This window comes from Acromyrmex echinatior, chromosome 3 (genome assembly GCF_024713525.1).
Source record: "Acromyrmex echinatior isolate Ae372 chromosome 3, ASM2471352v2, whole genome shotgun sequence".
NCBI lineage: Eukaryota > Metazoa > Arthropoda > Insecta > Hymenoptera > Formicidae > Acromyrmex > Acromyrmex echinatior.
The window spans coordinates 22,736,879-22,753,719 of NC_141854.1; the positions used below are offsets into that span (position 1 = coordinate 22,736,879).

At 32.0% G+C, this 16,841-nt stretch overlaps 1 protein-coding gene and 1 pseudogene across 1 annotated transcript; one reads left to right on the forward strand and one right to left on the reverse strand.

Annotated features, from left to right (window-relative positions):
- Positions 1–46: 46 nt before the first annotated feature.
- On the forward strand, positions 47–2,533 carry LOC105143316 (uncharacterized). Its single transcript, XM_011051556.2, has 5 exons — positions 47–154; positions 400–860; positions 928–1,181; positions 1,252–1,546; positions 2,154–2,533. The coding sequence occupies exons 2-5, from the start codon at positions 749–751 to the stop codon at positions 2,429–2,431; spliced, it is 939 nt and encodes a 312-aa protein (XP_011049858.1). The 5' UTR covers positions 47–154; positions 400–748; the 3' UTR covers positions 2,432–2,533.
- LOC147910360 (uncharacterized) lies at positions 2,154–5,967 on the reverse strand (annotated as a pseudogene).
- Positions 5,968–16,841: the final 10,874 nt, after the last annotated feature.

Consider the following 16,841-nt stretch of genomic DNA (forward strand, 5'->3'; position numbering starts at 1 on the left):
AATATCGATATGCTGAATTTACATTGTATCGATATTCGATACAGATGAAACTTCGGATGTTTTCAATCGTAAATTGTGCACGGCTTGCTAATTTGCTATTATTCCACAATCATTAATTTTGTATATTTATCATCAGTGTCCTCTATAATATTAGGTGTTGGAATTAATTCGTAGCGTTTTACAAGTGATGGGAAGTACTTTCATTAATGTATTTTTTAATGCTCATGTGAAATAAATAACATTCTTTCATTAAAAAACGCTACGAATTAATTCCAACACCTAATATATAAAAAAAACATCTATTACACAAATTTATTATACAAAATATAACATTTTATTTTAATTCCGAGAAAGTTTTTAATTGTAAATGTAATTAAGCTTATAAAAATTAATTTTCAGTCGTAACGACTTTACGGACCTATACGTCTTGAGGTTGGCAACTGTTTCCGAAGAAGCACCGGTCAAAAAAGAAACCTATGGTGGTCAGTGCTTGTGCTTTTCGCTGTGGTTGATTTGTTGAATTATAACTTGTAATTTTGTGGAATTCGTTTTTAAACGCAAATTTGTTTGTTTCTTGTCAAAAATTGAAAGAAGCTTATAACGTCTTGTTTTGTATAATGTATTTTTGTACATTATTATTTATCGAAGAGGTTATTATTACATGACGTATTTCGAATTTAATAAAATCTGACATTTTAATAAAAGCAGTAAGAGATAAATTGTCACGGGAAATATTAAAGCACGAAGAATGCATTCTTTAAAAAAATTGTCCTTTTCATTTAGTCGTATATTAAGAAATAACATACGACGCACCTTAACCTCTCAACCTGCTGCGAATGCGGATGTTGGCAAAGATAAAGGTATGTATTCGAAATGTTATGAAGAATGTTGCAAACAATCATTTTGATAACGCGTGTTTTATTTCAGAGAAAACAATATTGGTGAAACAGATGGATAAAATCACTACAATTGGTATTAACCGTCCCGAAAAGAGGAATTGCCTCGATGTAACGACTGCACAGTTGTTATCAGAAACACTAGATGAATTTGAAAATAATGAAGAATCATTAGTAGGAATATTATATGGAGTAGGAGGCAATTTCTGCGCTGGTTACGATCTCAAAGAGATTGCAGATTATGATGGTGAAAACGAGGAAAGCATACCACATTTTGGACCACTGGTATATATTTACATTATATATGAAGCTATGAATTTGTTAGGATATTAAAAGTCTCTTTGGTTCTTTATAGGCAAATAGAACTGAATTATCCAAGAAGCCATTGGTAGCAGCTTTGAATGGATATGCTGTTGGAATAGGATTCGAGCTTGCTTTAATGTGCGACTTGAGAGTTATAGAGGAAACAGCGATGGTAGGCTTCTTAAATCGACGTTTTGGCATTCCAATTTCATGTGGAGGTACTGTCCGTTTACCTGCCATGATTGGGTATTCTAGAGCTATGGATCTGATATTAACTGGAAGACTAGCTACTGCACAGGAAATATTCAATTGGGGAATTGCACATAAATATACAAGTTGTGGTGCAGGTATGTTTTTTTGGATTTATTTTAAATTTTATAAGAAAAATATATTATGTTGCATAGAATCCAATTCTTAATTTATAGAATAAATTATAATTATTGAGACAATATTGTGCAATATTTTCACTTATATATAGTAGAACTCCATTTATTTGAATATCGAAGGATAAGACAGTTCTGATAATAGTTTGGATATTAGAGCTTCATTAAGGCTGGTATTCATAGTTCTTATATTTAAAGATCTTAAAACAAGTTATCACAAATTAATTACAAAACTAAAAGCAGTTTAAGATATTATGTAAAATTGAAATAAAAATGGACTATGAATCGGTTTAACTGTCCTCTCTATTTATTAGTTCCAATAATAGAAGCTGATGTTCAGAAAACTGAAGTCAAACAATTGAAGCTTCTATTATCTGAATAGCATCATCATTTGGATAAAAGGAGTTCAACTGTGAGTTCGGATATTTGAAACTGAGCATGAACTTGTTCATATAAGTGGAATGCAGATAAACAGAATTTTATTGTACTTATAGATATTATTTCAAGCCATTTTATTACATAAAATCATTCATGATATGTAAGTGTTTATCTTTAAGTATATTTTTTCTAGCTTTAGGTGCAGCGGTGACCTTAGCAAATTCTCTTGTAAAATTCCCGCAGAAAAGTTTGTTAGCAGATCGCGCTTCAGCATATTTTGCTACGTTTTCACCAAAGCAAATAGAAGAATCACTGCAATTCGAGAAAGACAATTCTTCGCATTTGATATTGGAGGAAGGTGTTCCAGGCGCCAAAAAATTTGTCGATCATGGAATTGGAAGGCATGGGAAGTTTTATAATATCACGACGCAAGATGAGAGCATTCGAGAACTAGATGAAAATTTATTATAAGAACTTCTGCGCATATGTATATAATTATATATATAATGATGTACATATTTTTAGTATAGCTCTCTAAATATGTGTAATAAATTTCTCAATTTTCATAATATATTTTCATTGGTGTGTGACAAATTGATTGTGTATGTATGGAAAGCTAAAAATGGTAGTGCTATACATTATTTACTCGTTTTAAGTCATTTTTTTAAATTTATTTAAATCGATTTAAAGTCTTGACTTGAATTAGTTATTGAAACAAATATGTTGAAAAAAATTTTTTGTTTCTTGAAATCATACATAATTAAGTAACTTACTATAACTTTTACCCCTTTATTCATATTACATATTTGATACATGACATTCACATATCTATTTTTTCATAGATTAACACTATCTAAATACATGCACTTTAGTACAATCGTGATTGTAAAGTAACATTCTTTACTTATTAGATTTATTGTGCATTATTATACTTTTTGAACATAGAATTAACGGTAGTTTTTTGTGATGGTCTTTAGATTTTTGAGAAAATATCGCAACATTTCTTGGCTGTTTTTTCATTTAAAAGGGGGGTAAGGTTTATCATTTGTCCATTTTCATCTCCTAAAAAATATCTCTTATAACTTCAATAATAAAGTTATAATATTATTATTTACGTTGGAAAGTAATGATAAAATATGTTAAATCTGGTTGAAGAATATCTGTTCCACGTGTACAAGGTTCATAAAAAGGTGTATTCTTCAGATGACAATTTATTTCATCCCACAAATCGAACTCGCCTGGAAAAAATTGTTTTCTATGAAATATTGATTTTTATGTTCATTTTAATAATTAAAAGTAATTAAAATACTTTATAATTTAATTATATAAAGTAATTTAATTTAAGTAATAAAAACACTTTATAATTTTTTTTCCAAATCGAAATTGTATAATATATCGGCAAAGTTATTGTTAAAACGTAATTAATTATTTCATATTATTTAAAAATTTTTATTTTATTTTCATTTACATATACCATTCACACGTGCGACTTTTCTTATATAATTGAGTATCGTTCTAATTGGACAATTTATATTCACCAACATCTCTCTATCTACAGCTGTGACTTCAGCGTCATCGCCATTTGATAAATATTCTGAAATTATAATTATAATATTATAATATGACCTATTTAAGAAGATAATGATTTCATACCAACGTATTTAACCTTTATGATAGTGGTCATGTCAAATATTTGTCAAAAGTTATCATAAACATCATAAAGTGTAACAAAAACATCATAAAGTGTAACAAAATAGAAAATAGATTGCATATTCTTTTTTCAATGCAGTTAATTTTATTTATGGATGCCATATGGTATACCCAAATTCGCGACTTAAAATAGTAAAAGAAAAATTAAGTAAAAGAAGTTATTTGTAAATTTGTATATTAAACAATAATTTTTCAGATATAAGGATTTAAATATAGCCAATTTCAGATTATGTTTAGATGAGACGTTTTTTTATTATCCAGTCAGAAGCGATCACAGTTAAGACTATCTTCGTCTTTAGGAATCAGAAGATGAAGATAATCTTAGCCATGGTTGCTTCTGATTCAATAACGAAAAAACAGTGGTGACGGTTGTATTAGTGAACGCGCTGAAGTGAGCACTTACCTTAATATTTGCGACTTATGGACAAGTGATCATCTAAACGTAATCCATTAATTAGCCACATTTAAACTTAACTCAAACATTGCTGCTTAAAATAAAAATTTATAAATAATTTTCTTACTTAATTTTTTTTACTTAAACTTTCTTATTATAGTATTATGAGTCCCAAATTTTGGAATACTCTGTATGAATAATATAAATTATATAATATATTGTTCAATTTTTACTTTAATTTAATTCTTCGCTTTAGTTAAGGTTGTAGATTTTTGAAAAGAAAAAAAGAATCAATTTTTTTTTAATTGTATATCTTTTTTTCTTATTCTTTTATTTTTTATTTTTTTTTATTTGGGTACTTAATACCTGTAAATATCTTTGCCAAGAATGTATTCGGAAATCTGAGAAGTACAAACTTTGCATAACTTCGAATCATGCGTAACTTTTATTGAGATACTCGTTTATTGATTTTATTTATTAAAATTGTTTATTGCGACCTTTTCATTTTATCCTGTTATTAGTCCAAAATCGTCTCCATAATCTATGCAATTCGTTAGTATGTACTCGTCAGTAGTGATCAGTACTTGGATCATTATAATCATTATTGGTTTTCCCACTCATTACATATCATTTGTTTTGCGAATTATATGCGATTTCGTTCGCCATGCATTATATGCATTATATGCCTCACTTTTACTATTTAAACTGTTTTCAATTGCTTATGCAATTATTGACGGTGTCCCAAATATCGGTAATCTGATTTTAAATGCTATTTTGAATATATAAATTATATTATAAGTAATTGTGTATTTAATTCTATAAATTTTTAAAATGTCTACTTATAAGTAAAATTAAATACAATTACTTATAATATAATTTATATATATAAAAAAACATTTAAAATCAAATTGCCAGTATTTAAGATACTGCCAGTAATTATGTATTTTATCTTATATGAATTCCTAGTTCCTTGATTTTTCCGTATTATCATTTATCGTGCACTTTTTCTAACTTTCCCCGTGTTTTTTAAAAATATCTATTAATAAAAAAAACAGTACAAACATTTTGAGTAAAGTATTTGTCTTTTGAATCAATCATTTTTTGGACATCATCTTTTAGGCAGCATGCTGATCCGCGGCGAAAAATGCTTCATAGCGCGATTTATCGTTCACATCAAAATCTTTTAAATCAATTTTGACAATATTAATTGCTATCCAACTCCATAAAGCTCATAAATTATTCCGGTGCTTTAGTGATTTTGATGAAAATAGCATGCAATATAATAAATATGCACTTTTTTAGTATCAATTTTCAATTAAACTAAAAATATAGTTAATTATCTAACTGCGAGCGTATAGTTAATTGTCTAACAGCGAATTGTTATATAATTTTTTAAAATACAGATTGGTCAACTGTACTAATGGCAAGATAATTGGACGCAGAAATTTAAATACACTGTTGTTAGCATTATTTAAAATTGATCGTAAAAACCTATTATATTTATACATCTATTTCTATCAATATAAGTAATCTTGGTTTGACTTATTTTTACCTTATTCTTCTTTTAACAATTAGAAAAATGAGAGTAAATTAAATCAAGATTAAAATTAATCTGTCTATGGTAGAAATGGGCCTAAATATATATATCAGGATGAATGGCAAAAGGATTTCGTTTATTGCCGTAAAACACACAAATACATTCTCAGATCATTTTATTAAATTTTTAATTGATATTATTGATATTATATCTTCTTATCATCAATATCTTAACATACTATAATTATCTCATAATATACCTGGGGATATTGTGATGCCATCTTCGTAACTGCAGATGAATATCTTCGTCTATTCCCGAAGCTGTTCTGTTTATCTTAAAGAATCCTAAACAATCCTGGAACCGCATATTCGCGATTCATTGGCGATTCGAGTTTGATTGGCGAAAGTAATGTGAGCTGATCAGAGCTCAAACAACACCGTCAAGCTTGTTCAAAGCCATCGCGAAATGACGAAACAAGTACAGTAAGTGGTGCATTCTTGCACAATCTCCTCGTCTCTATCGTTCCCTCGTAACTAGGAGTCAAGACCAAAAATCCATTTGATAACCTGAAGAAGAGCCGCCTTCATTAAAGAAGAGTTTTCCCTTCTGGATATTCTGATGATTATGTTCCACCCAGCTTTACGAATTACGGTTAAGGCCGAGTTTTTTTCTTTCCTCTATTTTATTCCTCTTGTGAGGGACTCATTTTCATAATTCCCTATCTCGTGTCTTTTTCCCTGCTTATGTCCCTTTCATTAACGCCACCGGTTCCTTTGCACTTGACATTCACGATGATAATGCGTCAACCCACGAGGTACCCTTTTGTCCCTCGTTATCATAATTACTTGAAAAACGGCATAAGATGATTTATGTTTTCAATAAAATATGTGTGTGTTTTCATATCCCATTTCGCGCTAAACATAAAAGTACAAATGTGGACGTCGATACATGAATAGCGCGAAATCATCTAATCTGTCTGTTGGACACGACTTTCATAAGCGATTCCAAAGGTCCTTTAGAGTCTTGGAGACTTGGAGCAAAGTTGGTGGCGAGTTGTGTCAAACTTACAAGTTAAAAGCAGCTGATAACTCCATAAATGAGCGACAGATCGATATATCGAAATTTCTTCGTTCCAAAAGAGACACCGAATTGCATAATGCACAATTAAGCGATAATATAAATATCCAGACCGTCGTAGAGTACTTTGTAAGAATATAAAAACGTACGTTGTTGCGTGAATCATGCATTGTTTACGTGTAAATATTTCCCACTCCCTTCCTCCCGCGGTCCACTACGATTCTCTAAATTCTTGGCACACGATTGCGCGTTGTCCTCGTCGTTGCGACGACCTATATGTCTAAAAGAAGAACGGCCGACCGTACGCGAAATCGTTAACGAGGCGATTCTCGGAGAGGCGCATTCGTCATCCGCCCGTCAGCTGTCGAGAGATACGAGCATACGAGCGCGTTTCTCTACATTCTTTGTGATCGGCTTGCGCTTAATACATAGCATTTAAGGCAAACGCGGAGGGGCCTTTCACGAATCGTCATTGTGCACTCTCTTGATCTACTATTATTAGCGGCTCACGAACCAACGGAGGAAAAGTTCTAGGTCTATCTAGTCCAGGTCTATCTTCTACGCGGGAGTGAACCGCAAGGATGTATTCTTTGTCAGACGGAAACTGCATAGATGTATCTCTGCACGATCTCGTTCAAATCCTCCCGCGTCCACGGAGAGCCCGTCTTCGGGATGAACCTATCCTATGCCTCATTCTTATTCTACGAAATAAGAGAGAAAATCTACATTTTAGCGTGTTGAGGAAGAAAGCGATATAAAGAAAGAAGTTACTTTACACAACAACTAGCTTTTTCCATTTCCTATCCTTTCTTCCCGCTTGAAAATTCGATTTCATTAATGGAAATATCTTTTCTTACGTTTGCTATTACAATTATACGTCTATTATTGTCTTCAACTATTCGTATAATTGCATGGTTATGACTACAGGTCAAGACGTTAATAAGATTCATAAGGTGTCATAACATGACTAACGACCATGACGGAGTTATAGCCCTCAAAGTCTTCCGACGTGTTAAAGCAAGGCATATGATTTTAGAATGGGAATTAAAAGCATTGTGCAATATTAGTGTATCACGCAACGAGTGGAAATCAGTGCTGCGCCGAGAATTTTACGAGAGTGAGTTCGACCAACGGAAACTCTCAACGCTCGTGGATGAAATCTCCTTATCGACAGAAGTCGCGTTGTTAATCCCGAAGTAGTCAAGTAGCAAGCTCGCGTTGTCATCATTTTGACTATTTTTGCTATTGGGTAGTTTTATTGCATAAATGATACTCGTACCTGAAATGTTTTTTACAGCCCAATTAAAAGTCACTATAATTGTATACATAATTGAAGGTCTAATAAATTGTAGAATAATCAATGATATTTTGCTACAATAAATTGTAAAATAATAAATGATATACAATATGTTTTATATATATACGGAGTGCGTCACCAAAATCCAGACAATTTCAATTTAAATTTTCCGCTATATTGTGCCTCCGTCAGAGGTTGTTGTTGGCGTCCCAGAAAGGGACGTTTGATGCTTCTAGTAAACAGTCATATTCTCAAAATGGCCGCGATGTTAAAAGCAAATGCGGAGTATAATCGAAGAGCCGCGATCATCGAAGGCCTTCGCGCTGGACGCTCAGCAACGGAAATAATTCGATTCTTTGGATATCCGAGATCAACGTTTATGACGTTGTAGCAAAATATACGGCTTTAGAACAGTCCAACGAAGGCTCCAGTATGCCAGCGAGGAAGTGCCACTCGAAAGAACGCACCGCGAGGACTTCCGTAGTCATTGAAAGGGCTCAAGTGCTGATTTTGGATGACCTAGGGCAATCGTTGCGAAAATTAGCATCGATTGGTGTAAGCGAGTTAACAATGCATCGAATTGCCGAGGAGGACCTTCGATACAAATCGTACACATTAAAAATACGACAGATACTCTCTGAGGCTGCCAGGACAAGCCGAGTTGCTCACCTCGGCTCCCATTCTGGCCTCCCAACAGTCCAGATTTAAATCCCTTGGACGACTACGTATGGAGCGTAGTTGAAAGGGTCACAAACAAGTCTCGGCATTCCAATGTGACGTCATTAAGGACCGCTATTGAGGCAGCATTCGGCATGGACAGCGCTACATTACAGCGTGCGAACGCTTCAGACTGAGAATAGAGGCCGTCATTCAAGCTAATGGGGGATATATTGAGTAATTGTGCTCTACAGGGATCCCCCAAATGCCATGTAAAAGGATTTTTTGTAATATTTAATTTTTCATTAAAAACATTTTTTTTAAATTGTTGGGTTTTTCCGGATTTTGGTGACGCACCCTGTACATGAAATATTCAAGCATATATAAATCTTGATTTATACAACTTGTTCTCTATTGAAAAACAGTCAAAGAAAGTGGAAAACAGATCTTGCAAACACTCTTCCGTCCAAAGACCTCAGCATTTGGTAACAGTCTTTCATCAAAGGATGGAAATAACATCGCGGAGTCGGCGGAGTATGTCGTTTGTGGATTCGCAGATGTGTAACGAGAGTCCTAAAGAAAAAGAAGAAAAAATCCAACCGCATACGATCATCCTCTTATATGGGTGTGACATGTCGATGTTTTTTCCCATTTTCTCGTACTTCGTACGGATCGTATCTGCATCGCACTAAACCATTAGGTTTTACGAGATGGATGGATATAAACTACAATCTTTTTCCCTCCTTCCCTATGTCGGTACTCTCGACAGCAACAGGTTATATCGTCTCGTTCTATTCGACGACGACGACGACAACAAGGAGGAGCAGCATTTTCTCCCTTCCCTCGCGTACGTGCAAACAGGACCTGCGTCTCGTATATCTACGAAATTTATTACGAGAACACCCGCAACATCACGCGATAACATTTTGCTTGACTGCAATGATATAAAACAGTGTCTCCTAGCTATATATACTATAAATGGAAATTAAAAAACACATTTGGATACATTTGCATATAAATACACATTATGTATATTTCTGCGATCATATATATTTTATAAAAGTTATTTATTATATATATATAAAACACAGAATAAACTATTAACATTTTCGAATGAAATCTTATATCTACCCAAGCAGAACAACAAGTCAGCAGAACAAAAGTCATTATGATATCAAAATGATGTCAAAATGATTCCAAAATTATTAAAAATCATTTTTCAATCATCTTCGATTCATTTTAATGTCATTTCGTTATCGTGACTTGCTGTTCTGTTTAAGTAATAATAATTTTTGTGAAATTTATATTTATATTTTGCTTTTATATTTTTTATTACTATTCGCCAATTATTATTTGAGTTTGATACAATTTTATGTTAAAACTGAGAAAATATAGTTTAATATATTATTAAATTGATACATAATTTAATAGAGGAACCCTGGCGGAAAAACTTTTAAGAAAAACTACACAGATTGAGACAAGATCTTAGAAATTATTAATTTTTCATAGATATTTGTAATGGAATGTAGAGCGACGTTGTTTCTTTGAAGAACCTTCGCCCTCAAACAACGTCACTCTACGTCTCTAATATGAATATCTACGAAAAATTAAGAATTTCTAAGAGAAACAAACCTCACTCTACGTTCCACTATAAATATTTACAAAAAAGTAAGGATTTCTAAGATCTTGTCTCAATCTAGTTTTTCTATACTTCTTCGTAAAAATTTTTTTTTGCCAGGGGAAAGAAGTTATATGGAATATCATTTTGTGCTATAACAATAAATATTCATGTAACGTAATTACTTTTAGTACAAGTTTGTTAGCCATAGAGTGATATTAATTCTGGTATAGATAGTTTTCGGGCATACAGAATGAACGTAATTTACAAAAAACTAATAAGAAAAGAAAGTTGTTGTTATAAAATAGTAAGGAGTATACGGATTATCACAAATTAATATATACTTATATTTTATTGCGTAATTAGGTATTTGGATAGTGTTTTCGAATGCACCTCTATAAAAAAAAATTGGAGATCAATTCACTGCTAAAACAAATGGTTCACAACAAAATCGCAAAGATGGGGATCAATTTAAAAATCTGATCTTTTATATTTAAAATATGGATCTTCTCAAAAATTGAATCAAGATCGAACATCTCTAGTTCGAATATATCGTTCATTTGTTTGTGCAGCTTAAAAAGATGCGACGTTTACCTCGAAATTATATTTATTTAAAATCAGTCAAAAATCTACGAAGAGTATTCGTTTGGACGTACATGTGTTTTTGCGAGTGCAATAACAGTGTCTCTTGAGAGTTTTTCTATGCACAAAATGAGATTTGATTACATTACAGGCGTAAGAAATTTGCTAAAAGCATATTTAGAGAATATTTCGTTCTGAAAAGTATCTTATGTGCATATTTGCACGTAAACACACTTCATTATTATGTACCCAAGCAGAACAACAAGTCATAATAAAAAAAAGTAAAAATGATATCAAAATGAATCGGAAATAATTGAAAAATGACTTTTAATGATCATTTTGGAATCATTTTGACATCATTTTGATATCATAATGACTTGTTGTTCTGTTTGGGTATACTCTCTTATCACAAGAAACACTACTTGGAATATTTTTATCAGTTATTGATCACTACATGTGCACGTGCAGTATCATTGCGTGACATACGGCTGGATTATCATTAGAGACTCTCTAATAAGAGTTTGGACACGAGCCACAGTTTTGTATGCAGAGTAATAGCTTAATTTAACAAAAATCTGCAAGATATATAGAAGGACATATATTTACTATTTCTTTTTTTTTCTCACTCTGCTCTATCTTTTTCTTATCTATTTTTAATTCTTTCTCTCTTTCTCTCTCAAAAATTATTAAAACATAACAGGCCAATAAAAGATGGCTTTCTCATATGTCCAGACTCTTATTGGATAATAATCTTTTATCATAAGTTTTACTATGCGTACAATTCTGTCGTTTGTAACATTATAACGAAACAGCGAATTACCTTCTAAATTTTTACATAAAGACGATTGTTTTCATATATATCTTATACTATATATTATATTTTTAATTAATTATATTTTCTCTTATTACTTAATTTGTTTTTTCTTTGTGTATCATCTAACATATTGATATTTATTTTAATATTATCTCTCTCTCCCAAACACAACATAGAACACATTAATAAAATGTATTTAATTACAATAAGAAATAGCGTTGTACACGTATATATAATTACATCAACAATGGACATACATTTCTATTTTATCCCTTTAAATTTCCACAATCTCTGCGTAGATATATTTCAATATTTTGCAATTAGGCCTATATCGTTTTGCTTGCTTCTATTTTCTCCATGACATGAAAAGAAGCGAGCGTATAATATGTTAAATCGGACGATTAATAGATCTCCATTTATCAAATCTTCATTTATTCTCCTTTTATGAAATGAATTACACGCGACCTTTCATTCCTTTTTGTTGCAAATTATATTATGCTTTAAGTAAGCACAAACTCTTGATCGACGTGTCACGAAACGCGAAACGTCTGCGTGCAGGTGTATATCTGGCTGCCTCCGCTTTCGAAGTTACACTCCTCGAGGAAGTCCACTGTGCCAATGAACAAAGACTCTCCTAACGTTTTCACCGACTCCTTTTGAGATCGGTGGCCAGATAAGCGAGTATATGGCGGAGTAATGCTTTATAGAACGGATCATTAAAATCCGCTCGATCTTCCCTATAACTGCGCTTATATAATGCGCGTACCTATAATAATTCATAATCTGCCATCATAATAATACGGCGGATAAGATCTGCCTTGAGAATATCGACGATTTCATATTTTAGTTTCTCTGAGAATGCATGCTGAAGATAGTGAAGTTGATATCAATATATTATATATAAATTCATCACAATTAAATAGCGATTACATTGCCGCGTAATATCCAAAGGAACAGTTGAGATACAAAATTTTCAACGCGTGTATTAATATTACGTTAATAATTAAAAAAAAAAAAGATAGTGAAGATTGACGCCTATATTATAAATCAATTTGTTGCGATTAAGTAGCAATTATCACGTTTTGATTTTTGCCGTATAACACGCACGAGAATATCATTGAAATATTAGATTTTCAATACGTATATATGTTAATACTAAAAAGAGTTTGACATTAATGTACATTATGCATCATTTTGTCGCAATTAAGTATCGCACAGCGCCTTTGCCGCTTAATACTCAAAAGAATATAATTAAGATATAAATTTTTCAACATGCGTAGTGACGTTAAGTTGATGATGAAGAAGTTGATGTCAATAATTATTGAAAAAAATGATGTTGTTTCAATAGCATTATTTTAATTAAAAATAATCTTGTTGATTTAACAATATTAATGAAACAAATAAAATTTTATTAAAACAAGAGCATAAGTATTTGTTTCATTCATGGTGTTATGTTGAATTACCGAAATTATTTTCACTTAAAATAATATTGTTAATACATCATTTTTTCAATGTAGGTATTATTTTGTCATAAGTCATCGGACAACGTGTTGATCTTTGTTATATACATAATAAGCAGGAAAAAATCATTAGGATATAAAATATGTAACTTGTGTCATTAGGTTGATATTAGATTGATGCTGAAGATAAAAAGGTGTTAGTGTTAATATATTATACATAATTTTATAGCAATCAAGTAAATTATCGCGTTAATCTTTGCGATGTAACATGCAAAGAAATATTAGGATATAAAATTTTTAATGAACGTATCAATGTCATGTTAATATTGAAAACAGCAAAGTTGACATTAATATATTATTAATTTGTTGCGATTAAGTAATAGTTATTGTGCAGCATTGAGTTTTGTCGCGTAACACTCAGGGAAATATCGTTAAAATATAAAATTTTTAATGTGTATAATTAATATTATGTGTATAATTAACGCACTCATTTGCATTTTATTTGTCTCTCTCTCTCTCTCTCTCTCTATACCTCTTTTTCTCTCTTTTTTCCTCCCGTCAGTCTGCGACAGATGTCAGAGGTCGAAGTCGGCATATTTATTACGCCATAAAATCAAATATCGCTGGAGGAGCGATCTTCGTATTTGCTCGTAGTAATGAAAATCAATGGAAAGGTTCGGGTGTGTAACGACAATTCTCGTTTGCATGTTTTATCAATGTCGTTGAAATTTTCACCTAAATTGTACTGGCGTCGAAAAGCGCAAATATTTGCGTCGAAACGTATAACATTTAGGATAAAAGGATGAAAGGGAGCGTCTATTATTGCGCGCCATTTCTCTTCTCCTTTCCCTCCACGCAAATTTGCGACGACTGCACAATTGGAATATAGCGATGATAGCCTCGGGTCAGTAAACAATATTTGATTTATAACTGCAATTTTATTCTATGATATATAGAATAAAAGTGCAGTCGTGGGAGTGATCTTGTTGCCTTCTGAAGAGTTCCTAGAAGTAATAAGAATCTGGTCAATCTTCAAGTTTGATTAAAAATGGTGTACATATAGGAACATACACTTACACAATAGTATAAGATATTTCACATATCTATTTTTCAATTTTTCCACATACTCAGTCATCATTCTGATTCCGCCATTTTTCATGAAACCAATTAAAAATAGGACTTGATTGGTCAGATTCTTCTAGGAACACTTAAGTTTGAATAGCTCGGGTTCATTCGTCTTCGTCATTCATATAAAAATTTGCAACAACATTGCTGTAATGTTTGTATTGTTATTGCAATATTGCTGGAACATTACAATGTTATTGTAATATTGCTGAAATGATCTGTGTACGGGCATCTTTGTTTTCATCTTCATTAGAACGTTTTCCATTGCACCATCATTATAATTGCTGGTAATTTAAGCAATGGAGCAGATAAATCCATTATTTGATAAATGCGATTTGATTCGATCCTTCACGCCGGCATCTAAAAAACAAAGATCAGACGGAACACCTGCAACAGTGGTACAACTTTAGATAGTAAAGCTGCTACGAGTTTTAGTCACAGAAAAATAAACAGTACTCTCACAAAAACTATTTTTTCGTATTATTGCAATATCCCAGTGAGAAATGATAATGGAATCGATGTCGATTCGACGTCGATTCGATATCGATTTCATTGTCATTTCTCATTGGATATGCGAGCTGTGTTTGAAAAAAGAATATAAAAGTCTTGTTTTAATTAATTTCATTATTAATTATATTATTAATTTTACTTATAATAATATATAACTCTTATTATTATTAAGTGTAATTAATTCAATTGTTACAAATAAATGAAATTATAATTAACTCAATCTAATTATACCGATAATAATAAATTAATATTAGCTTATATAATATATATATATATATATATATATATATATATGCACATTAATTTTATTATAATATACGTATACATGTAGTTGTATAATTTCTGCTTATTCCTTTTTGTATACAATATTTATTACCATTATATCAATTCTTTTTTTTTAAAACTTTTGATATGCATAAGCATCTTCTTTTGTTATTGTATATTTGTTTTGCAATCAGATTGTACGAATAATAATTAATGTATAATTAAAAAGGACATTATTATAAATCGTGTATTGTCGCACAATGATTTTAGCGTTGATATACTGTAATTAACGAAACGTTGTCAGTGCAAATCAGGAAGGAATAATGACTCTCTCTTTCCAAGGTAAACCTAACAAAACGTAATCACGGTCCCCTTTATTCTGTTCTCCGCGATATCTACGAAATAAATATTAAGTGAAAAGTTCGTGTACTTTAATAGCTGACTGTTCCGCCCATTTTCTCGGCTTTTTAAATACAGTAATTAGTACCACGTGCAGTAGATTAATTTCGTATCCCTACATCCGTGTAGTGGTACGGCCCATAAAAGGTATGTTTTTTTCTCCAGTGGATTTTCTTAACTGGCACATAATTGCTCGAAAATACAAACGGGCGAGTAAGCATGCATTTAATTAAGGCCGACATTTTGTACAAGGGCAATGTAAAAGTATCCAGAAAAGGCAAGGAATAATAAGCCGTGCAATGTAACATTTTTATCGTCGGTCAATTCCGTTACAAGAGTAAAAACCCAGATGAATCCGAAACGAAAGCGAAAATCCAATTAAACTCCTCGCGTTCTTTTTATCCGAACCGACATATGTACAGAAGGATAAACTACTAGTGGACGGTGGGGGCAAATTTAATTGTTGGATAAATATAACTTTCAGATATAATTTTTTTTTTTATAAACGTGACAAATTTTCTTTGTTTTTCTCGTAAAGCAACGGAATAGAATCATTGAATTATTTTGCTATATAAATATGCAATTCATAAAAAGAATGAAATGTAATTCCTTAAAAAACACCGCCTCACACGTTTATCGGGATCATTACGTGGCTCGAATAATATTTTCTTCAAAACGACAAAAATAATTATAACGCTTGACGGCACAAATGTTTTTTTTACCTTATATAATACGAGACCAGAATTATGTCGTGATGGTATTATACTTGTAAATGAATTTATTCAACAAGTAACAAGCAGAATTTCCATCAATATCCTTGAACTATCGGATGTTTTTAGCTACAGATTCTTCAGACTTTTAGTGCAGATTTCCTGTTTTCTTTCTTAATATCGAAGGTGAAGGATGTCGAAGGCGTTAATGACGTTCTATCAATAAGGATAAGCATATCACGTGTGGAATGACTATGCGAAATCTCTTTTCTCGTCCATGGAACTAAATCGCGTACGCAGCAAGTATTTTTATTTTCGTTCTCTTTCATTGGGGCTTCTCTCTTGTAACAAAATTGATCAGCAATAGAGATGTGACGTGGCGCAGCTTATTATTTCTTAATTGTCTCTTCTGCTTTGATCTCCTTGTGTAAGAACAATACAGTTTCATTATGAATGCGGGTATCACACCGATATCGCAAAGTCTAAAGAATCTGCTCTCAGCCGTTGACTGTTTTTATCGCGTCGCGCGTCGGTAGAGCGACGGAATTTCTCCGGTCGCGCTATTAATTACACGCTGATCTGCGATGCAAATCTCTTCAGTCGCTCTTCCCATTCGTCAATGTACGCTGTTGAAATATGTCTTTCTGAATACCGGGGCGAAAGGAGGAGGTTGCTGTAAGAACACGAATCAATTATTTCGATATTTTCTTGTGATTCACCGCCAGGG

What these genes read in the sequence shown, in the direction of transcription:
- LOC105143316 (XM_011051556.2), top strand. Translation starts at nt 749, where the DNA reads ATGCATTCTTTAAAAAAATTGTCCTTTTCATTTAGTCGTATATTAAGA. An exon ending in GGATGTTGGCAAAGATAAAG is followed by an intron (nt 861 to 927) that starts GTATGTATTCGA and finishes GTTTTATTTCAG; the next exon opens with AGAAAACAATATTGGTGAAA. An exon ending in ATATACAAGTTGTGGTGCAG is followed by an intron (nt 1,547 to 2,153) that starts GTATGTTTTTTT and finishes TATTTTTTCTAG; the next exon opens with CTTTAGGTGCAGCGGTGACC.